This window comes from Astatotilapia calliptera, chromosome 15, assembly GCF_964374335.1.
Source record: "Astatotilapia calliptera chromosome 15, fAstCal68.1, whole genome shotgun sequence".
NCBI classification, from domain to species: domain Eukaryota; kingdom Metazoa; phylum Chordata; class Actinopteri; order Cichliformes; family Cichlidae; genus Astatotilapia; species Astatotilapia calliptera.
Genome location: NC_137436.1, coordinates 38,671,951 through 38,696,007, shown reverse-complemented (window position 1 = coordinate 38,696,007; position 24,057 = coordinate 38,671,951). Strand labels below are relative to the sequence as shown.

Here is a 24,057-nt window from a genome sequence, read left to right as displayed (position 1 = left end):
TGCATCTTGTGAATGTAATGACTAAAGAAGGAAGTCATCTAGGATGGTCAAACTTATACTATAGGTGCATGCTCTAGTAGCCTCCGGGGCACCTGTTGTTGTCAATTGACATTACATAAATAACATTGAATTATATTGAACTATAGAGACATTTAAAAATCGAAAAAACACAGTATAAAAAGAAGAAATAATGGCAGCTTTATTTCCTAAACATATGTAGTGCACATTGTTATGGTTATCCCTAAAAACCCCGACACAGATGACGGGGGTGTCATTTGAAAAGAGATATTATTATTATTATTATTTTTTTTTTTTAACTTTATTTAACAAACAATGAGTATACAACATACGAACAGATGAAGTATACAAAACAACAGAACATTAACACAAAAAGCCAAGGGTAAAAGAAAAAGGTAACAATTATAAGGATACACGCAAAAATTCACATACATATATTGTTTTGAGAGCCTTTTTGTTGGTGCAGTCTGATATTGATTGTATGTACATTTCCACATCCTTAAAATAATGACAGAAATATGGTGTTTTGTTAGTAAACATTTATCATACTTCTTGGGGAACTTAAAGAAACAGAATAAAACATTTTCCCATCGTAAAGAAAACTCCCTTAAAATATGGACAATAACAAAGCTGCTAAATTCTTCCAGAATCTCTGTGTAAAAGAACAGTACCAAAAAAGATGTCTCACAGTTTCTGGATGATCCCCACAGAAAGTACAATTAGTATTAATTTACCTTTTAAATTTTACCATGTAGTGACTGGCTGGATAACATTTATGTAGAATTTTAAATGAGACTTCTTTCACCTTATTTACAATCAAATATTTATGGGGGACCATCCAGACTGTCTTCCACTTGATATCTGGAACATATCGGTTCCAATAAGATATTATATATGGGAGAGAGACGATATCTTCTTGGAATAAACGACGTATTTTCTTATTACTGTTACCAAGTTCCTGTGAAAAGCAGATTTTTCCTATTGGTGACTCAGCTGGATCAGGGAGAGTGACTGAGGTAGAGATTGAGCTGTCAGTGTTTTTATATAACATTAAAGTCCCTGAGGGTATGGCACCAAGCACCATTGAGAATTCCTGAACACTGATTGGAAAATTATATAGTGCAATAAAGTCGTTGTAAGTAAGTAGTTGTCCCTCTTTATTAACCAGCTGAGCCACCAATAGGATCCCATTTTGGACCCAAGTTTCCAGGAAAAGTGATTTATTTTTATATAAAATATCTCTGTTGTTCCAGATAAGGTATTTGTGAGGTGAGAAGTTGTGTTTATAAATGAGGGTCCACGCTAAGAAGAAGAAGAAGAGACTGAACAGGGTGATCCGAAGGGCCAGCTCTGTTCTAGGATGCCCTCTGGACCCAGTGGAGGTGGTGAGTGACAGGAGAACGGCGGCTAAGCTGTCATCCCTGATGGACAACATCTCCCACCCCATGCAGCAGACTGTGACAGCACTGAGCAGCTCCTTCAGTGGGAGACTGCGGCACCCACGGTGTGGGACGGAGAGATTTCGCAGGTCTTTCCTCCCCACTGCTGTCAGACTCCACAACAAAGACTTTAACTGATCAAGCACACACACCCACACATGTGCAATAACACTAAGTGCAATAATCTTTTCTGGCATCGTTGTATTTTTACTCAGTTGTATATAGCATTCGTATTCTATTTTTATCTTATTGTATATTTTTATTCTATTTTATTCTACTGTATATAGTATTTTATTTTATTCTATTCTGTACAGTTGTGTACTGTATTTATTCTTATTGTATTCTAATTTTTGCGTCATAACTTTTGCACTGTCCACTTCCTGCTGTGACAAAACAAATTTCCCACGTGTGGGACTAATAAAGGTTATCTTATCTTATCTTATCTTATCTTAAGAGGACCTGCTTATGGAAGGATGAAAGCTTTACAGGGAGTTTCTCAACATTGTAATTACAATTTAAAGTAAAATTAAAGCCACCAAAACGAGAGAAAATATAATATGGTATAAAGTTCCAGATAGAGGTAGGGTTTTTAAGAAAATGTTTAGCCCAATTAATTTTGAAAGTGTTATTTAAAGTAGAAAAGTCTAAGACGTTAAGCCCACCTGATTCATATTTATTCATCACAACAGTTTTTCTAATATAATGCGTACGGTTTTTCCATATAAAATTAAAGAGCATACGGTCAATATCTTTACTAATTTTCTTATCCAGATGTAAGGAGAGAGCAGCATATGTTAATCGGGATATCCCTTCAGCTTTAGTAATTAACACTCTACCTTTCAAAGACAAGTCCCTTTGCAGCCACTGGTTGAACTTTTTTAGGGTTTTCTGTACAATTGGAGTGAAGTTTGAAGAGCATCTTGATTTTTAGTCTTTGGATATTAACAGTCCCAAGTATGTGACTTCTTATTTAACAGCGATATTACAGATAGTATTTGCAGGGCAGTCTTTAATTGCTAGTAACTCACACTTTTTTTAGATTTAGGCATAAACCAGAGGCCTCAGAGAAATCACTAATCACAGTAAGAGCTGGAGGGATTTGGTTTGCATTCTTCGAGAAGAGTGTGGTGTCATCGGCTAACTGGCTGATGACGAGCTCCTTATCAGCTATGGTGATTCCTTGTACAACACTGTTTGAAATATTAGTTGCAAGAATTTGTGTACAAAGTAAAAATAAATATGGTGAAATAGGACATCCTTGGCGAATACCACGTTTCAGGTCAAATCTCGGGGTGGAGCCGTTAATCATTTTAATAGAACCATTGCCATTTGTGTATAAGGTTTTGACAGCTTTACAGAAAAACTTGCCAAAGCCAAATTTTTCCAAAGAGTGGAAAATAAATTGATGTTCAATTGTATCAAAAGCCTTATAAAAATCCAGGAAGAGAATGAAGCTATTGTCAGGTACCAGATCAGAGTAATCAAGTAAATCCAAAACCAGTCTAATGTTATTAGAAATGTGTCTGTTTCTCATAAAGCCTGATTGTGTCTCATCAGTAATTGTTTCCAAGACCTCTTTAATTCTGTTAGCAAGTATTAAAGCCATAATCTTATAGTCATTATTGAGCAGGGAGATGGGTCTCCAATTATCAATAAAGAGTAAGTCTTTGTTTGGTTTTGGAATAAGTGTTATGAGACCTTGAGTAAGAGGAGGGAGGGTGTTATTCTCTATACTTTCTGTAAAAATCTGCAGTAAAAACGGAGCCAGGAGATTAGAAAATGATTTATAAAACTCTGCAGTCAAACCGAAAAGAGATATTATAGCGGAGGTACGTATAGGAACCAATTCCCTACATCGTTTATTTTGTCAGTGCTCTTTAGGCGGTGGAACCACTCACCGGAAGTGGACTGTCATTCCGATTGTGTCCTTGTTAGCTAGTTAGCCGCCACAACGGGCAAGCAAATGTGTGTTGTTTGGGAAGATGAATTAAACTGTACCTAAATAGTGAATCTGAACGACATCTCCGTGAAGCTGCTTTAACAGCATCATGCTGCGTGTAGGGAGCAGAGCTGCCTGGTGAGTTTGTATTTAATGAAGGTAACAGAAGCCAGGGTTAGCTACGGTGTGAGGAGAGCACATATGAAGCTGCTTCCTCTGACAGCTCAGGACGGCCGACCTGGTTCTGTGTAGATGACAGCAGCCCCATGTCATAGTAAGAAAGATAAAGGACACATATTATAGGAGTTATCACGGCTGTCTACGTGTGGAGTGCGTTTGGTTTATGTTGCCGGTGCTACTGCAGCATAAACGTTACCCTAGCATAAACCGGCTAAAAGTCTAGCTCGGTCGCTGAGTGTGTACAGCAGCTGCGTTATTTAAAAACAAAAACGATAGATTGACAGACCCCTGTTAACTGTGTCTGTACACTTAGTTAAGTGATTTATTGTAATAAACTGGGTTGTTTATAACGTTCAATGTCAAACCTGAAAACGTGTGCCATCTGCTTTCCTGCGTGTTGCTGCAGTCTATTGGGGCTACCTTGAACAAAAATGACTGCTTTTGTAACTGTTCTGTGGAAATGAGGTGTCTTTATTTTTTTCATCCACACCTCATCTCAGCGTGGCCTGCAGGAACCTGGTGGCCAACAACATGGGGGTGAGATTTCGGATACCCTTGCAGAAGCTGCACCCTCTCTCCCGTGCTATCCATCACCGTTACTCTGGAAACGGCAACCCTCAGCGCCCTCCTCATCGCACAGCAGCCCGCTATTTCACCTCCATGTCTCGGTTGCCCATGCGGCCGCCGAAGCCTCACCCGGGCTCTGGGGGCCACGGGTACCAGCAGCAGCGCAACTTCTGGGTGGCTCGCCTTGCTGCTCGGTTGCTGAAGCTCAGATATATTCTGCTGGGGAGTGCAGTGGGAGGAGGGTATACAGCTAAGAAGGTCAGTGTGGAGTGTTGTGCTTTGCTTGTCATGTGAGATGCAGGAAAACTGTTAAACATACTGAAGCGGTGATGTTTTTTTGTTTGTTTATGTTTTCTACCAGACCTATGATGAGTGGAAGGAAATGCTGCCTGATTTTAGTGAATACAACTGGGTGATTCCTGATTTTGTTTGGGAACTGAGCGAACAAATAGATCTTGGTAATTTTTTTTTTTTTTTTTACAAACAATAATGATTAAATCCCTCACATTGTTTTCCACCAGCTGTATCATGAGCTGCAGCTCTGTCTTTTCCACCTGACTGTGTTATCCATTTTCACCTGCAGATAAACTGGCCAAAGCTCTACCAGAGATGGAAGAAATAGCCAAACTACTACCCGACTTTGACAAAATTGGGGAGAACTTCACGTTCCTCAAAAGCCTCCTCACCTCTGGTGAGTAAACAAAGCATCAGCATTCACTTAATGCAATTACATATTATTGTAAAAAATAGCATGTGCAGACATCTGAGTGTCAGGATTTAGAATGAAGGTTACAGTAGCTTCACTGAAGCAAACCTGCTTTCCTCTTCTACCTTCTTACCTGTAACATACTCCAAGGGTTGCATTTTTGGTCTCCGACCTCTAAGGGACCTGAGCAGAATGAGCAAGTAGACTTCTGTATCCTGTTACTTGCTGATTTTTCTGCTACACCCTTTCTACCTCTGGTTGTGGTTATTAAATGATTCCTTATTAACTGAACCGTCCAGTAATTGCGATTTTGTTTTATTGCTGACTTTGGTTTCATGGTGTCACCATTTAGATGGGTCCATGTGCAGCATTTATGTGTGGTATTATACCAATATAAATGTATACATGTCTGTTATTTCATGACTTTCATTTAAAAACATTATCTGTACAAACTGATTGTGTAAACTGTATGACGTTTCCTGTGATAAGGAATTTCACTACAGTACAAGTTTGTTCCTGGGAACATGAAAGCTTAGATTTAAATAAAATGGTAAATGGCCTGTATTTATATAGCGCTTTACTAGTCCCTAAGGACCCCAAAGCGCTTTACATATCCAGTCATCCACCCATTCACACACACATTCACACACTTTGTACTAATGAGCCTCACTGAGTATTGTGTAGGAGGCATTTTGACTGGATGAGGATTTGATCATGTTTTTTGTCATCGTACATCAGCATTAATGTTTAAATAAATACTAAATATTATATTCTGCCTACAAATGATGAAGGATCGGTTATGCTTTCATAATGAAAAGGCACTAATGATAACTGTAACATTTATGGCTTTTTTCAAGATGACGCCCATTTGAGGGTGTTCTTATCAATTTTAACAGTTTTCTATTAATTAGCTAGGTCACTTAAAGCTCTGGCACAGCAGTATCTTTGTATTAATATACATCATCTAGCTAGCTGTGTCCCTGCTTTGACCATCATCCCTTTGCTTCTGTCTTTTATGATTTTTATCTTGTGTTGTTCTTCCTTTCTCCTCCCCCCCTACCCTCCTGTTGTCCTCCACGTTCTTCACAGGTGTGAGTTTGGGTAGTGAAGTCAAAGGAGCTTCTGGTCTGCATCTGTTGTTAGGTGTGTAAACCCAGCTCTCAGTAGTGCTGCCCACTCCCCTCTTTTCTTTCTGTGGCTATCTGACAATTGTCTCGCCACAGCACTGGCATGGTGGCCATGATTTTGGCTCTGAAGGCAGTAGCAGAGCATCTTCCTGGGATATGCAGTTAAATGCTGCTGTCATTGTTCAGACTATTTACCGAGTTCAGTAAGTGTAACTATGAGGGTTAAAAGGTCTAATCTTGGACTAAGCTTTGCTTGAATTGGTAGAAGATTTCTCTACTGCATCTTGAAGTCACCCCAAATTCATAGAAACCTTGAAGTTTACCTTTCCATAGTTAATTTAGAGCATAAATTTTTATTTTTTTATTTTTAAGAAAAATCTACAGAAAGGGTCTGGAGAGCTCATAAATGCAGATCATTGTTTTTACCTGTAGTATCTCCCCTTTTCCGTTTTCCTTTCTTTAAACCGGACTGTCCTCGGCTGTGCTTTGTCCTACTGTGTTGTGTATTCTTTGCCTCCTTTGACTTCCACCCTTTTTTCTCACCAGGGTTTTTTGCTTCTGTCATTCTTTCATCACTAATCGTTGGGGCAGGTTTGTTTTGCTCAAACTTATTGTTATTCAAATGGTTGGAAAATGAACACAAAGCTGATTAAGATGTAAATGAATTCTAATAATCAATCCAAACAATTAGCTGAAATTAATTAAATAACAATAATGTAACCCTTAAATGGGTTAAGATTAATAAAGGTAGTTCATTGCACAACAGTATGTGAAATATTTACCTGAAGGGATTCCCACACAGATGTGACCACGCCTTTGCAAGGAGTCATAATAACAGCAGGGAGTGTCTCTGGCTCTTACTCACGCACTATTAACACTTAATGTACCTGTAATGGCTTCAGGAAAAATATTTGTCCATTGATATAATCAATATACTTATTCCCAATGCTACTACATTTTTCTCTGTACATGTTCATTCTGTTGCTTAGTAGAGTTTTCCTTGTGCATTGTCATAACATGTCTGGAAAACTTAATTTCACCAGTTTTGATTAGGTGCCAAAGGAATATTAGAAAATTAAATGTAAAGATCTTAAAGAAGTCAATTCTTGAATTGCTTTTTGTCCATCTAAAACTGTGTTCCTAACAAGGTATGGAAGTTAATCAGAGTCAAAGACGTCAGCGTCAAACGGATGGAACCATTTACAGTATTTCAGTGCTTCAACATCTAGTCCTAGCTGTGCTAAGTTTTCTGATGATTATCAGACTGTTATACGTTCCTGAATAGCTTGAAAAACTTATGTAGTGCTACATTTTCCAGACATTTGAATTTTAGTCATTCTGCTCTTCTATTTTTCTATCGGGGGTCTTTTAGCCATAGTCACAACTCTCCTAGTTTGAGCTGCATGTAATAATATTTATGTATTTGCATTAGTAATCTTATCCTGGGTTGTTATGTCTCCTCTGATAGAAACTTCAGGTGATCCTCCACTAAATGCCACAGATTCCTCTGCTGCAGTCGCACATGAAGCTGGTGACAAGCAGTACAAAAAGGCAAGTAGATAGAATCTGCTCACACTTCCTAGTTTTTCTTCTCTTTACTCTGACACAGCTTGGTCTCGCTCAGCTCCTGTCTGCTACTTTTCGCTTCAAGGAAAAGAACTATGATCATTTAAATCAAAATGCCCCCCAAGAAACTTAAATGTTAGTTTGTATTACTCGAAAAAATTGTACATTTTTAAATGTAATGTGCTTTGAAGACCTGGCAGCGATTGAGGTCCATAGTCTTTAGCAGTGTACTACTTGGGGTTCGTTTTGATTCAGTGAGTTCTTCTGAATGTGAAATGTGAGTTAAACACAATCTTACCAGCCGATACACAGATATATAAAGGTGTAATAGTGAGAACAAAGTTTGTACAAGAACAGTGTTAATTAAAGATGGTAAATTACCAAAAAGCTGTCTGTAAGTGCTGCTAGAGTAGTTTGATCTTCATCAAAGTTTTAAACCTGTACCTGCAAACTGTACAGCACCAAATCAAAGTGTTAACTGCAAGTTCTTACACACACTGCTGAACATGTGCGAAGTTTATTGACTGTTGTCTCACGTCGGTGGATAGTTGCTTCTTTTAACTTTATTTCCTTATTTACACAGTTATTTCATTTCTGTTGTCCTTGTGCTGTTTTGTATGTTTTGTACTTTGTATGTATGTTTGTTTTGTTTTCTGTTTCAGCGCATCCATGTCCTATTATTTATTTATCTATTTTTACCTTGTTTGTGTCTGCGTGCATATGTGTGGTGTATGTGATTGTGTATAAGTGTGCTTGTTTAACAGTCTCTAAAGTTTAAAGGAAAGTGACAGCGACTTGGAGTATTAGGAGGTGCTTTTACAAAACAAAACTTTCCTATTCCCTATTTTTTCTATGATCATGGTCTCCAACATGAACAAAACACCACTTTTTATTATATTATTTGCACATTTCACAGAGTGAAAAAGCAAAAGGATGCACACAATTTGACATACGTCATGGTGGGGACTCTTGAACTATTTTTCCTGCTATTTAGTATGCTTTGTGCTTCACCCTGACCGATATCTCAGTGCCTGCTTCGCTTGGTTAATCATCAACTTCCGACCAGTTGTTTTCAGGTCCATTTAATGTTGTTTTGCAGCACATCTAAACATTTTGGTCAAAACTTGAAACTTGTTTTACAGAAGTTGTGTTATTGAGGAATTATGAACTTCAGGCAAAGTGTTGTTCCACTCATGATGAGCAGATAGCCAAAAATCCTCAGTGGAGCATAATAATGAGCAGATGCAACAGTATCACAGTTGCTGCCACTCGCTGAGAGGCACTGGTTGTCGTATTAGTTGCCTCTTCTGCCTTCAGTCTGACAAAGTTCAGCATCTCTGTGTTTTGGATTTAGGAGAGGCTGACTTTGCTCAGTTACACTGATGATGGTGGCAAGATTAACACAGCCAAAGACTGTGATTCGTTTTAATGACAACCCTTAATTAATACAGTTTAATTTTGACTCAAAAACAAAATAAATCCCAGAGACAAAGACAGACGCCCTCTGCTGTAGCCCTGTGTTGGGTTACTGCAGTGGCCTGTAATGCTGGCCTGCCCCGTGGCCTGCAGATGTTTTTGTTGCGCCTCCTGCCTTTTTCTCACTATGACATACCTCAGCAGGGTCTGCTTGGCGAGCTCATTCTTATTCAGCAGCAGATCCAGCGGCACGAGGAGGAGGTCCGACGGGCCGCTGCAGCCAGTAGTGCACGCCCCCAACCGTCAGAGCCTGCTCCGAACCCCAGCCCCCCTCAACAGTCACGCAAGGTGAAGGTCCAGTCCCGCTTAGATCTGCTCTATCATACAAGAGACTCCTAAAGCTTTATAGCTACAGCACAGATTTAAATCGTTGGACTAAGTAATGTCAGCCAGCGCTACCTTAAAAAAAAACACTAGAGTAACTTCACACCCAGTGAAAATCAGTGTTTCCTCTCTGAAAGGTTCAAGCCTCTTTACCTCAGCGGTGCTGATGGGCACAATTAAAAGTGTGAAAATAACCACACATGAGTATACTAAACAGTTACTGTAGCGGTGACCTCATAAGATTTTCAGCTGGTGTAAAGTTGGTGTATATATATTTGTTTTTGTTAAACTTGTAGTCCACATAAATTGGCCTGTCAGCAGATTTTATTCCACCCTCTACAGTATTAAAAAGCAGTCGTCTTCTTTGACTGTGTAGTTTGAGTTTGTTTTGCCAGTGTGCTGTTGAAAGGGCTTGCATGGACCACAACAGCTGGGTTTGCTAGAAATGGTGACTATAGCCAGCGTCATTCTCCCACGCAAGTGGCTGGATAATCATCAGCAGTACTGCATTATTGTGCAGAAGCGCTGCATGGAGTGGAGTGAAGCCTGCCGCATGGTGTGAGCTACACTTTTTTTTTAAACTCTCATGAGTGGATCTAACTTTTCTTTATCAATTTACTTCATCAACACGCTTAAGCTCTTTAAGAGCTCCTTAAAGCTCCTTAAAAATAATGAAGCGATCTCTTAGCTTTTCAAAAATCTTTGCTATGTATTGCAAGAATGTAAGTTGAAGAACATTTCTTACCCCTGTTGTGCAGTATAGAAATGGTTTTTAATGAAATAGTTTGGTGTGTCTTTAAATTCCTTTTCTTCTTCTTCTATCATTTGTCCATGTCTGCTGTGCCTCCTGCTTCCTGTCCCACATCTCATTGTTCCAAACATGTTGCATATATATAATATACAAAATAAAATACAGTTTGTCCAATCATTAAAATTAAGCTGTAATGGCAGTGAATTTGTGATTAAGTTCACTCTGTGATTTGTGCCTGTTTGTGAATCATAGTGTGTTGATTGAAGCTGAGCGATGCCAGAATGATAGTATGTGCCTGAAATTTGTGTTCCTCTCTTGCATTAACTTGACTTTCAACTCTCTCCGTAGACAGAATGCACGGATTGAGCCTTTATGATGCCGGTGGGAGTTCAGTTGTTTGAAGGTGTTCTGTGAGAGTCGTGGGGTTAGCTCTTGTATTCAGAAGAGAAAGGAAGCATTAACGTTTGTTGTTGTTGTTTTTTTTTTTGTTTTTTGTTTTTCTTTGTCTCTTCTGTGATCTTTAGTCATCTGACAAAGAAAAGATAGACCAGCTCCAAGAAGAGCTGCTGCGCACTCAGGTACAGTAGCTGTGACTTTCTCCTTGCTTAAATGTAAATGTTGAAATGTTTCTGGTTGTTAGTTTTGACACTGCTATTTGTCCATTAGCTAAGATATCAGCGCATGCTGGAGAGACTGGAGAAGGAAAACAAAGAGTTGAGGAAAGTGGTGCTGCAAAAAGATGATAAGGGCATTCACCAAAGGAAAGTGAAGGTGGGTTATGAACATATTAAACACATACAGATTCTCTTTTTCCTGGTCTAGATTTTACTTTAATTGGGATTGCTTTTTCAGATGTGAGCATTGCAGATATCTGGAATATTTTCCAGATAGGTCCCAGAGTGTTGGGCAGTTACATTTTATTATGATTAATATCTGTTAATGATAAAAAAAGTGTTGCCTTTCATAGATTTAGTTATTCTCCAGCTCTTCTTTGTTGTGACAGCTAATTACTCAAAGACTGATAATTAATTACTGTTCTGTCTCCTTGTGTAGAAATCCCTTATTGATATGTATTCTGAAGTCCTGGATGTCTTGTCGGACTATGATGCCAACTACAACACCCAGGACCACCTACCCAGGGTACATATGAGCTTTATTTGTTGAACATCTGTGTGTTTTTTAAGAAACAACATTTTTGTGTCATTTTTGTGTGTGTTCGTGGGTGTGTGTTAGAATTGATAGCTTGACTCATAAAAATCAACAAACAACTTCCTAAATACCCGAAAGGTTGATTCTGTTAATCAACGAATCAACTTTTTGGGATTTCCTTACGTGGATGATTGAGTGTGCATCAAAACTTTGTAAATATGTTGCCAAACTTGCATTTATTGTTACTGGATCACAGAAGGCCTTCTGTTTCATTTTCCATTATCCCAACGCTGTTTGGTTGAGCTGTTTACCTTTCCCTGTCTCTTTGTGTGGTCTCACCCTCTTCCTAAACTTGTGCTTCAGGTCGTTGTGGTAGGCGATCAGAGTGCTGGAAAGACCAGCGTGCTCGAGATGATAGCACAAGCCAGGATATTTCCCAGGGGCTCAGGAGAGATGATGACACGCTCTCCCGTCAAGGTGTGTGTGGCCAGTGTGGTTCGCGTGTGTGTGAAAGATTTCATATTTATATGGCCCTTATTTAATTGAATATTTTTTCACAACATGGTCAGAAAATGTCATCATAAACAGGTTTACATAAGGAACAACAAAGATGTTTTTGAGTGTTGTCACACAAGCATTCTGGGAAGTTAAACCAACATTGACTCATTTTTTTAAATACATAAAAACTCTTATGTTGTGTAGGTAACATTAAGTGAAGGCCCTCACCACGTGGCCATGTTCAAGGACAGTGGCCGAGAGTTTGACCTAACCAAAGAGGAAGATGTAAGTGACACAGTCTTCAATCCATCCATTTGATAGAAACTACAACTTCAAGCTAGTTGTTTCATTAAAGTATTTATTGTGCTCTTTCTTTCTGTGTCCCACAGCTGGCTGCTCTCAGGCATGAGATTGAGCTGAGGATGAGGAAAAGTGTGAAGGAAGGACAGACAGTCAGCTCTGAGGTTGTACATATACTAACACTCAGATTAAACATAAAGTTTTTTTTCCTGCAGTGTTTCATGAAATGATGTTTTCTATTCTGTATGTTAGACAATATCCTTGAGCGTTAAAGGGCCTGGCATCCAGAGGATGGTACTCGTTGACTTACCGGGTGTAATCAGTGTAAGTCTATATTCTGCGTATAATAATGTTTCAAATTCCTTTGGCTGTATTAGGATTTCATTTGGGTTTTTTTCTATAATTTACCTTATATTGATTTACCAATATGTAATAGATAATTTTTAAAAAATCAAAAATGTATTTGTTTTCCTAAAGTGTAGAAGTTGCTGTTAGAGTCACTATTTCACTTTTTGTGAAAATTGCAGTCTTAAAAAGTTATTTAATGTCTTGTAGACGGTGACTGCGGGCATGGCAACAGACACTAAGGAAACCATCTTCAGCATCAGCAAGGCCTACATGCAAAACCCCAATGCAATCATCCTCTGTATTCAGGGTAAGATATGCATATGTTTCCATTTACAGTAATAAAACCAGCACATATCAAAGTGAGAGAAGAGGTGATCTCTACGTGGACTAACCCTCTTGCTCGTTGTCCAGATGGCAGTGTGGATGCAGAGCGGAGCATTGTAACAGACCTGGTTAGCCAGATGGACCCTCAGGGAAAGAGGACCATCTTTGTCCTGACCAAAGTGGACCTGGCTGAGAAGAACCTGGCCAGTCCAAGCAGAGTAACTAGTCTTTGCCATCTAAGAAAATGTTGTAAAATAGTTACTTTATAGGTAAAAGATATACTATTAACAGCTTCGAAAGCTTTATTTTATTTTAATTTCTTAATGTAGTGGCAAAAATACAGGTCTGCCTAATGATTCTTGACACCTGAAAAAAACATTATCATGACATTGTTGTTCATCGTGTTAAAATGACTTCTTAAAAGTGATCATGTTGATTCGTCATGCAATTATTGCAGTGTGATTAGAGCTATTTGCAACTACACCACAAGAGGGCGCTAAATCCTTACAGTTTAACCAGATTTTCTTGGCAAGTCAGCACCTGGTTTCAGAAAACAGTGTGCACACAACAGAATAGAGAATTTCAGTCATATTTGTCTTTTGGTTTTTTTTGCCATCTTCTTTTTCAGATTCAGCAAATAGTGGAAGGCAAGCTGTTTCCCATGAAAGCCCTGGGCTACTTTGCTGTTGTAACAGGAAAAGGTGACGTCCACTACTGTGAACTCCAGCATGCTACATTTATTTTTGTGTCCCTTAATGATGACTTTTAGGTCAATAATGTCACATTTCCATAGAGAAATTTGTTTTAAAATGTTTTATCTCCACTTTAGCTTAACTAAACAGCAGGTGAAGTAGGTAGCCAGGTAGATGACCCTCCCTGTGTGAGGGAAGCAGAAAGCATTCAGGGATGCCTGCTGTTAAAACAAAGAACATGTGCAGGGAATCACAAGGTGTCTCATTCATCTTTGCCATAAGGAAGTCATTGTTTTCTGTGATGCATTCAGAGAAATGCAGTAATGCAAATGCAGTAATTTTTAAATTGCGAACTGGAGCAGAGCAGCAAGCCTTCCTACATGAGCATGACACGTATTCTACTAAATGAAGGCTACATTTAGTACAAGCTTGCTCTCAAATAAAGGCCTTCTGCCTTTGGGCTAAATAAAAGACTCGGCCACTATTTGATAGAAATACATTATGTAACACACAGCATTGCATAGAATAGTCGCTAATTTATGTTAAATTATTTGCTCATACTTTTTATTGCTAATTGCTTGTGTCCAGGAAGCAGTGCTGAAAGCATAGACTCCATCAAAGACTATGAAGAGGACTTCTTTCAGAACTCTAGGTTACTCAGGCAAGTTATACCATCTAATATGCAGCTTCTAAAAGTTCATCAAATAAGTAATTCCAGAGTTGAGAAATAATTTGTGTGCACAACTAGGGACGGCATGCTGAAAGCTCACCAGGTGACTACAAAGAACTTGAGTCTGGCCGTCGCTGACTGCTTCTGGAAGATGGTGCGGGAGTCTGTAGAGCAACAAGCTGATGTCTTCAAAGGTATGACAGCACCTTCAGCATTTAATTTTATCCTATAAAGAACCAATTGATTCATATAGATTGGTTGTTTGCAATGAAACATTTATATGGTCAGATCTGTTTGCAGTGATGTGCATGTTAATAATGTGAATAGGCATGTTAGGATTAACAGTAAAAGGAGTAGCTGATCTTACTCTTTTCAGTCTCCCTATATTGGCTTTCCTCAGCCACTCTGCCATACTTTTCCACCCCCTCTGTCTTGACTTCCAACTACAATTAGTCTAGACAGTCTCAAGCTCATTGCTAACAGCATAAGAGATTTATGGCCATGAGACTTCACATCCCATAGGTCCATTGTGTTGAGCATCGATCCATATCCCATCAAATCACATGCAGCCAGCTTCCATCCTCCATTCTTGGCGCCACCACATCTCCACAAACCAGCAATTAGCCTAATCTCCACTGTGGATAGGGAGCTGTGGAAAGGGGCAAGAAGCTCAGTGTGCTAGTGTGTCTCTGTGTGCATACGCGAGAGGTAAAACTCTGACTTTTGATAAAATTGTGTGATTGGCCCCATCTTCCCTCCTCCCCAGAGACCAGTTAGGGAGAGTAAGTGTGCAAAACCCTCATCCCCTGTTATTAGAGAATAAACACCATCTGGTGACTGAAGGCTGCCGTCATATCATGCTATGTGAGAAAAGGCCAGGCTCTCTCTGTATAGGCTCATTGCTTGATGATGATCGAGATCTGTCAAAGGATGGAGCATAATCTCCATGGTGAAAAAGAAAGAAAGATTTAAGTGTTCAGTTTCAGCCAGGCAGAAGAATGAGCACTAGATAATTTGATGATTAGGGTCTGTTGGAGCTTTATGATTTTGCCGTCTATATTAAAATTATAATGTCACGTTTCATGTGTAAGACTGTTTAAAAATATATTATAGCCTCTGCACACTGTCTCACCTACTACTATTTTATTAAATCACAACATCTCAGACTAAGTGACCCTCATCAGGTACAAAACAGTTTTCATACAATCCATCCAGTCTGAATGCTGATGGTCCCTCTTTAGAACTGTGTGGATGTAATCGATGATAACAGTAGTTGCTCTTTATTTAGAGGTTTTATCACTAAACCAACAATTGCATTACTGTCGTTATGGAAGTTTTTACCAGTTAGTTCTCTTATCAGGATTATTTGTTTATTTCCTGTGGGTCATTCAGGTGTGCAGTGATTTTAAACCACGTAAGATTGAAATTTGTTCATATTGAAGTTGAAAATGTTTGTTTAAATATTCCTTTTGATGATCCCTGCTTTAACCAGCTTCACGATTCAACCTGGAGACAGAATGGAAGAACAACTACCCTCGTCTAAGAGAGCTGGACAGGGTAGGAAACACAAACAGCCATTTCTTTGAACTCTCACATAGTTCTTTATAAAAGCAAGCTTGCTCATTAGTGATGGATATTTTATAAATTACATTTGTGTTTTTAAAAAAAATGTCCTTAAGAAATAAGAGTTTATTAATATGTTAAAATTGCATAATGTAATTTAAAATTACATTAAAGGTTTTTAATGTAGTATTTAATCTTTTTGCAGAATGAACTGTTTGAAAAGGCTAAAAATGAAATCTTGGATGAAGTTATTAGTTTGAGTCAGGTGACTCCACAACACTGGTAAGTTCCTCTTGAACTAACATCATGATTTATTATTCTTTAGTTGGTCTCACCATCATTTCAGTGACTTTGTTAGTTTTAGTTGTTTGTGAGGTGAATGATATTTCATGTTATGGGGAAAGAGCAGTGTTAAAATGTGCATTAGTACTTAACCAGCCACGAGCTAAAAAGCAGATCTTTGTCTGCATGTAGCTGTATGTGAATACCACAATGAGTAAAACCTTGCTTAAATGAGATCTATGCATGCTGTTGTGGGAATCCCCTGTGTGCGTGGCATCAGTTTTCTCTGATCAATAATCTGATGAATGGCCCATGGACAGGAGCAGGGGTGGCCCTGTTAGCCAGCCAGCAGCCAGCCAGCATTATTGGAAATGGCTCTTATTGACAGTGAGGAGTGCTAGCTGGAACAAAAGGGGACCTAATGAAATATGGCTGTGCGTTTATGATAAATGAGATAAGTGCAACGCTTCCCTGGTCTCAGCGGGATTTGGGACTCGGGGGAATCCTGGGTTTTGTTCTGCGTCGCTGTGGAGAGTGTGGATGCTGTTAGCTTTTAACAGGGTCATAGTATAGATGTTGGAGTTTACAGTCGAGCGTCCCTCTTTGCTCATTGTTTTCCTGCTCCGGCTGACGACTTAACTGCACTCAGCTGGACACCTTGGTCCAAAGCACTCTTTTTGTGTTTTTGTCTGTCTTCTATCTGTAACTAAAAGTGATAATCCAAATCTTCAAGATCTTAACATGGGTTAGAGTTATTGAGCTACAAAGTTTGGTACAAGTCGGCGCACATCTCTTTCAGAACTGACTTGTTTTTTTTCCTTCTTGTAGGGAATCTATTCTACAGAAAAAGCTGTGGGAACGTGTTTCCACCCATGTAATTGAGAACATCTACCTGCCTGCTGCCCAAACAATGGACTCTGGTACCTTTAACACCACTGTAGACATCAAGCTCAAACAGTGGACTGACAAGCAGCTCCCGCACAAAGCACTGGAGGTGCAGCACACTTGCTTTATTAGTCAGCTCATATCATGATTCATTCAGTTAAAGTGATTGTTGTTATTTTAAGAATTTTTTTATTACATTTTGGTGAGTTCACTGTAGGGCTGTTTGATATAACGATATATATCGGATGACGATATAAAAATGTCTATGTTTAATTTTACGCTATCGTTTGTTTCGTGGTGTCGCAAAAATAAACTGTTTACTGCAATATTTTTTCGTTTTGATGGTCACTGTAGTGGCTATATTAATTTCTTAAAGTTCTCTCTTTCTCTTATATTTAATATAACCACACTACGGACAGACAAGCGCCTGTATTTATGCGTTGTCGTTAGCAACAACAACGGTAACTCCATCGCGTCACGTGTCCGCTTGTTTATTTTCCACATAAACCTTTCACAATAAAGCTCAAGATCCTGTTGAGACTTTTCAAAATAAACTGAATCACGTGAAAGAGTATGCAGAGTTTATGGATGAGAAGCAAAAAAGAGCCGTCGGGTGCTAAAAAATAGACCTTAGACTCAAACGTTAGAACAGGCTTTTCCCCGCAGCACGCCGTGTAATAAATACTCACAAAGAAAACGGCGGCCGTTACAACTTATGTCTAAAAATGTATCGTTTCATGCATCGGTTAAAAAACTCGACTCCAGCTACACAACGCCCAGCTGGAAACATTTCACGCAAGTCGAGCCGCCAGAGATTCACAGAATTTACAAAAAAAATGTTACATTTTTGTGATTTATATCGTTATCGGACGATAGATGTCTTATATCGGGATGTGAGATTTTGGTCATATCGCACAGCCCTAGTTCACTGTCATATTCTATTGTTTAGTATTTCTTTTCTTTTTGCTGTGTGTTGTTTTTTTTATGAGTATCTTGACTCTAACTCGATTAACACAGACTGTAGAACTTGTAAAAACAATTAAATCCAGCAGTGGCTTTATTCTAATAGCCCCTTTTCCCTCCTTATATTTTGCATACTTTGCCCCTGTCAGATTGCCTGGGAGACACTGCAGGAGGAGTTTGCCCGCTTCATGGCTGAATACAAAGGCAAAGACCAGGATGACATTTTTGACAAGTTGAAGGAGGCTGTGAAGGATGACAGTATCAAGAGGCATAAGTGGAATGAGAGGGCCCTGGACAGCCTGGTAAACACACAGTAAAATACCCTCACAAGCAGAAAGTGCACACTTGTTTATTGAAGCTCCCAGAGCAGACAGAATTTCATGATGAGATGCCATCAGCATAGAGAATGTAGTCGTGATGCAAAGAAGCACTGATGCTAACAAGTGGAATGTGTTTTTTGTACCTCTGTGTGTGGTTGTGTCAGAGGGTGATTCAGCACAATGCCCTCGAAGACCGCTCCATCACAGACAAGCCCCAGTGGGATGCAGCAATCCAGTTCATGGAGGAAACCCTGCAGTCACGCCTCAAAGACAGTACGTTGGCTATGATAGGATCATATGTTAAAACTCTCCTCGCAGTCTTAACCACACAAAAACATTTGTAGACTTTTATGGTTCTTTGTAGTTTTGGTTTTTAGTTGGAATCACATCAACACAGTTTCAGGTTCTTACTTTTGTCCCAGACATCAGTCACACACCTGTCCTGACCAGGTTTTAGGTGATCATGCTTTTGTGGTGCTTTTGCTGCCACAATGAGGCATGCTGTTTTTTCTGACGTATGATTTAATTTTGTTCTGTTTTGCTCTTTGCTCTCGACCTGCAGCTGAATCAGTAATCAAAGACATGGTGGGCCCAGACTGGAAGGAGAGGTGGCTGAGTTGGAAGAATCGTACACCAGATCAGGTCAGAATTGCAGGATTTCCTCAGAAGTCATAGTTGTGATGGTGCAGTAGTTTTTATAAGGAGCTTTGAAGCTGTGAAGTGGAAGATCAATAAAAGCTATCACCTTACACAATGGTCTAATTCCATCCACACTGTAGAGCTTACATATAAATATGTAATATTTTACATTCAAATGCTCCTTGAAGTGAAGACTTGCTTTTCTAAACCTTGCAGCATATTCGGAATGAAACAAAAAATGAGCTGGACCGCCTGCTGAAGCTGCACGATGAGCACACGGCTTACCTGGCTAATGATGAAGTCACCACAGTACGGAAGAACCTGGAGGCACGGAGTGTAGAAGTTGACCCGATGCTGGTGAGATGGAACGGATTATTCCAAACATTTTTTTTGTAACAGCAATACCTGGCACTTATGTTTGGCCTCTGTTAACTGGTGAAATATTTCCATACTTGCTCAGATCAAGGATACGTGGCATCAGCTTTATCGGCGACACTTCTTACAGAAGGCACTGTCACACTGCAACCTCTGCAAGAGGGGTTTCTACTACTACCAGAGACACTTTGTTGACTCTGAGGTAAGTAGAAAGAGTTGTCTTTTATTTTTTTTTATGTATTTATGCAGTTTCACCTGAGGTCAGGGTTAGTTTGGAAAAAATGTAACTTTACTCTGGGGCACCCTGTGTACTGAAGGCGGAAGACCTAGCGGGTACACACCCTTGATTTGTGTCTGTCCCAGGCCAAAAATAAAAAATAAAAATGTGATATCCCTGTTTGTTTCTGCAGTTGGAGTGCAATGATGTGGTGCTGTTTTGGAGGATACAGAGGATGCTGGTTATAACAGCCAACACTCTACGACAGCAACTTACCAACACTGAAGGTGAGCACTGTGGACTGGGGCTGGGGGCTATGTTATTTCCATAACAGCAGTTGTAGCTATTTATGGAACAAAGGTAAAACTATAGAATATCAAACCTTCTATTTTTAATGATTTCAGCCTTGTAGTTGTCATTTCTGTGGGTTTGTTTTTCTTGTATCTTTTTGTAAAACCAACAGGTTATTGGCAGGAATTTTACTTCCTCCTTTTGATTTTTTCCCTCCTGGTGGAGTAAGTTGTTCCATCAGTGGTACTTTGTGTGAAACATGTGAAAAATGCAGTGCAGTGAATCTAGTTGCACGCCATCCCCAAAGCTGATACTGAGATCAGATTTCACTGTTGGTTAGAAATGTTTGACTGAAGTCGTCTCTGCACTTTCATTGTTGGGCTTAGTGATTTTTATATCCTTTAGCAAGGTTCCAGTAGTTATCCAGATTATCTATAAAGTAAAGACAAATGTGAGAGTGACAGTCCTTCTCCGAGTCTTTTTAATTATTATAAAGTGTTTTCATAACTTGATTCATCAAAACAAAAGATCGACAGAAAAGTGCATTTCATTGTTGTTGGGCCAGGCATTGATTATTATTGTTTCTTGTGTATCTGTCTCTGTGTCCGTGCTCGCCAGTGCGCCGATTGGAGAAAAACGTGAAGGAAGTGTTGGATGACTTTGGAGAAGACATGGAAAAGAAGACCCAACTCATAACTGGCCGCCGAGTCCAGCTGGCTGAGGATCTCAGTAAGACACACAAACACTTGCAGAGCAGAAAATACACTGCAGATACACAAAGGCTATCAAGAAACACCTGCTGAGTCTGATTGTTCCTATTTAAGCTTCACAGTTCTTAACTCAACGTCACAGTAGTTTGCATGCTAACCTACTACACTATCAGATATTATATACAGTAATGTGCAAACGTTTTAGCCAGGTAAGAAAAAAAAATGCTGTAAACAAAGAATGAGTGTTAATCATTTATTTTCATCAATCAACAAAATGCAGTGAATGAACAAAAGAGAAATCTAAATGAAATCAATATTTGGTGTAGCGACCCTTTGCCTTCAAGACAGCATCAATTCTTCTTGATACACTTGCACACAGTTTTTGAAGGAACTCGGCTGAAAACTTTCTCTTTTTTTTTCCCCACACCTGCCTAAAACCTTTGCACCGTACTGTATGCATATCTTACTTTGACCACTCAGGTCAACTACGTTATATTAAGCACGTGGATCCATTCTATAAAATCCTAGAGTCATCAGTAGGTGGCAGTGATGCTTCAGGAATTTATATTGATTAGTCCAGTATGGCAGTATTATTGCATTTAAGTTAAGCTAACAGTACAGGCCGGCTAAAAAGGCCTGTTTTCAGTTGCCTAGAAAATAGGATGCTCTCTAAGAAGTAGGTAAAAGCAGACAGAAAATATTTGTAAAGCATTTAAAGCTGTTTCTATTTGAAAAATGTACAAAGACGTACAAATGAATTGTTCAAGCAGAAGAACATTATTTAAAGGAATATTTATTTATATGTAAGCTTATTTTTTACAGCAATGAGAAGTTCAAACGGGGGAAACAGAATAACAGAAAAGACCAGAAAAGTTTTGTGTTTCTTAAAAACGCATCACGTGGAACATTTCAGAACTAATTTATTGAATTAGTAATAGGTTCAAATACATGATTGGATATAAAAAGAGATGCTGAGTCTTTGAGGAGTAGAGATGGAGAGGAGCTCAGGCAATAGTTCAGTTTAATAAAACTGCTTCTCATTTTAAAACTAAAAAGAGTTGGAGAAATCGCTGAGGTTAATTCATCTATATCAGTCGTCATCAAGTAACAGTAGGTTAATATAAATGACAACACGCACCATAGATGCTCTCACATTAAGCTTAAATAAGCAAAGAAATTAAGACATTAGCTAAATAATAGAAGTGTATTTAAATTTATACTTTTTATTTAAAAAAAGAAGCAGCTGTTTTCAGCAATCTGATAAGGGGTAACCACAGCGCCTAGCTCTGCCCGTTTAATTTGGCTGTGTTTTACGTGGTACGCCCTTCCTGACACAACCCCAGAAGAAATTTTTAATCTTGTGCACATAATCTCTTCAACGCCTACTGGGAGTTCCTTTAAATTTTGCACAAGTGTTCACTTGGACTCTAGCAAGAACTGATTATTAATGATTGACCCATCTCCTCCTTTCCTTCTGTAATTTTGAGGAAACTGCTCTTGCTTAAGCACAGATGTTTTTGCAAATAAAATGACTCGTTCTCAAAAGTAATTCGTACTGATGTTAATTACAAAATAAGACACTCTGTTCCTACAGCGACGCAGTGCACATGTGCTGTATCTCCTCTGTAAGTGAGTTTTGGGAAACTTTTCTCGGGGGTGGACCGATATATCTGCTAATTTTTACCTGTCAGCCTTTTGAAGGCTCTTAATTAAAAGCTGGTGCAATGAGTCTTCTCCAGCATTGGTCTTATTCAGAGAAGCTCTGCTTGCTAAGCAGTTTGTGTTTGCAAAGTGGCACACATGGCTTGCTGCCATTTCAGAAGTATCTGTGACACACACACGAGCATGCGCATGCATAATGACTGTTCCTGTCACCACAGAAGTACACAACAATTTAGACACACTTGCCTTTAAGTTGTAATTTTCTCACATTTAATCCAAGTCAAAGCACAGTGTTAAAACACTGCAAATGCCTGCATGATCTCAGAGTTTAAAGAACAATACGTGCCTCAAATACACACATTAGAGTGAAGTCAGTTTTTGCAGGAATCATTCTCCTGTCAACTTCTTTTAGATTTTGTTGACTTTCATATGTTGCATGTAAGCTCTGATTGTCAAAAACACATTAGTGCTTTTATTACCTTCCATGTAAACAACAGCAGACCACATGTACAGTATTTAAGTAGGCATAGTCATGCTACATTAAGAGGCACTCAGAGAAGACAGAAACACACACGGAGGTTTTTGCTGAGGGTTTTTCTGTCACAGAGCCCCCTCTCCATTCCACACACCGTCAGCCATGTCTAGACCTGCCTGGCCTTGCAAATTCTATAAGGCAAGTGGATCCATAAACTTTTCCAAACATGACATCCCCACTTTCCATCTGGAAAGACTGTCCTCACTAATAGATGTAGGAGTGTGTCTGGAATTTCTTAAGAAACCATGTAGTGTAGGACCACACCTGTGCATGCACACACATTTATTTTGTTTCTTTATGAATTATTTGTAGTGAAGTGTTTGCTTCACTCTTTAAATCTGCATCAATACAAGCAGCCATCATTTGGAGGGTCAGATGGGAATTTTGACATCAGGAAAAACAAATCTGTTTATTGTAATTTGAAGGTATAATGAACGTAAATGTAAACAGAATAAAATGCTCTGTGAGTCACCATGAACCACTGACCATGAGATGCAGTTTTCTTTATTGCATTTTACTCCTCATATCTCACTCCCTTCACTCCTATCTCTACTGCCGACTGAAATATAACACCACTTATTTTGTTGTAACTCATAACTAACATTCCAGCCTAACATTGCAGTCTGCTGGAAATGTACCTCACAGCACGCCGCCCTTTTGCAGCCCTAATTTTACAGTGATGTCAATTTTTTTCTTTTCCTCCTGCTAATAAAATGTATGTTCCAGAGTTTGAGCTTTGTCAGTCTGTCAGGTTGAGTTAGTAGGTGAGTGGAGGATCTGGGTCATTAGTTGTCGGACACTTTGCGCAGGGCATTCGGTGTAACACAGCCTAGACCTAAGTGTGTGGGTATGTGGGTCCTTGAGTCTAGACTGAACCACGTGGCTTATGGGCTGAGTTGGTGACATGCCTCAATTTCCTCTGGGCAAAGATTTCTTCTTTTTTTTTTTTTTTGGTTCCTTTTTTAACTGAAAGGCTCATCATAAAGGTTTCCTTTGCAGAAGCTTTTCACTCGTGCAAATATAGTAACTGGACATGGCAAAGCATAATTAATAAAACCCAACTTAAGCATTCTTAATTAGAAGTATCAGGTAGTGATTACTTTGTACTTTTAAGGACATTTCCGCTGTTAGGAGACCCTAAATCTGTCTTTAGCAACATCAGGCGGTTACTACATTTAAGAACACATGATAGGAATCACACATGGTTCCTTCCGAAACATGCAGTTCTCGACAGGAGAAGATTTTTGTTTGTTTTTTTTTTGTCTGCATCTGTGTGAAACAGCCTTATTCAATGTAGTTCCATCAATGATGAAATCATCTTTTCTTTGCAATATCGTTTCTCCTTCATTCTCCAGACCTTTTAGAAACAACAGGTCAGATTGCCTCAGGCCCAAACTATGGCCTGACCCCACAGGTCAGCCAGCTGATACCATAGGCTACTTGATCCAGCTATTTTTTTTTTAACCTGGCTCCAACTCCCTGGGTCATTCTGACCCTATTTCACTGCCTCTGTTAAAATCTATCCACCTGATCCTGTCTAT

General features: G+C 39.1%; 1 protein-coding gene across 4 annotated transcripts in view; it reads left to right on the top strand.

Moving 5' to 3' along the window:
* Window positions 1–3,354: 3,354 nt before the first annotated feature.
* Window positions 3,355–24,057, top strand: part of opa1 (OPA1 mitochondrial dynamin like GTPase) — a 35,644-nt gene continuing 14,941 nt past the window's right edge. Inside the window, exons 1-29 of one of the 4 annotated variants that reach the window (XM_026194566.2) lie at window positions 3,355–3,534; window positions 4,077–4,401; window positions 4,505–4,601; window positions 4,727–4,834; window positions 5,939–5,992; window positions 7,445–7,527; window positions 9,163–9,306; window positions 10,618–10,671; window positions 10,760–10,864; window positions 11,147–11,233; window positions 11,606–11,719; window positions 11,945–12,025; window positions 12,130–12,204; window positions 12,293–12,364; window positions 12,596–12,695; window positions 12,800–12,930; window positions 13,341–13,413; window positions 13,993–14,065; window positions 14,153–14,268; window positions 15,567–15,631; window positions 15,843–15,919; window positions 16,748–16,913; window positions 17,917–18,069; window positions 18,252–18,360; window positions 18,650–18,729; window positions 18,943–19,083; window positions 19,187–19,303; window positions 19,512–19,605; window positions 20,228–20,338. In XM_026194566.2, the coding sequence (XP_026050351.1) occupies window positions 3,506–3,534; window positions 4,077–4,401; window positions 4,505–4,601; window positions 4,727–4,834; window positions 5,939–5,992; window positions 7,445–7,527; window positions 9,163–9,306; window positions 10,618–10,671; window positions 10,760–10,864; window positions 11,147–11,233; window positions 11,606–11,719; window positions 11,945–12,025; window positions 12,130–12,204; window positions 12,293–12,364; window positions 12,596–12,695; window positions 12,800–12,930; window positions 13,341–13,413; window positions 13,993–14,065; window positions 14,153–14,268; window positions 15,567–15,631; window positions 15,843–15,919; window positions 16,748–16,913; window positions 17,917–18,069; window positions 18,252–18,360; window positions 18,650–18,729; window positions 18,943–19,083; window positions 19,187–19,303; window positions 19,512–19,605; window positions 20,228–20,338 (3,034 nt within the window). In that variant the 5' untranslated portion in view covers window positions 3,355–3,505. The remainder of the gene's footprint in view (window positions 3,535–4,076; window positions 4,402–4,504; window positions 4,602–4,726; window positions 4,835–5,938; window positions 5,993–7,444; window positions 7,528–9,162; window positions 9,307–10,617; window positions 10,672–10,759; window positions 10,865–11,146; window positions 11,234–11,605; window positions 11,720–11,944; window positions 12,026–12,129; window positions 12,205–12,292; window positions 12,365–12,595; window positions 12,696–12,799; window positions 12,931–13,340; window positions 13,414–13,992; window positions 14,066–14,152; window positions 14,269–15,566; window positions 15,632–15,842; window positions 15,920–16,747; window positions 16,914–17,916; window positions 18,070–18,251; window positions 18,361–18,649; window positions 18,730–18,942; window positions 19,084–19,186; window positions 19,304–19,511; window positions 19,606–20,227; window positions 20,339–24,057) is intronic. The other 3 variants (XM_026194567.2, XM_026194568.2, XM_026194569.2) reach the window with 3 other exon arrangements.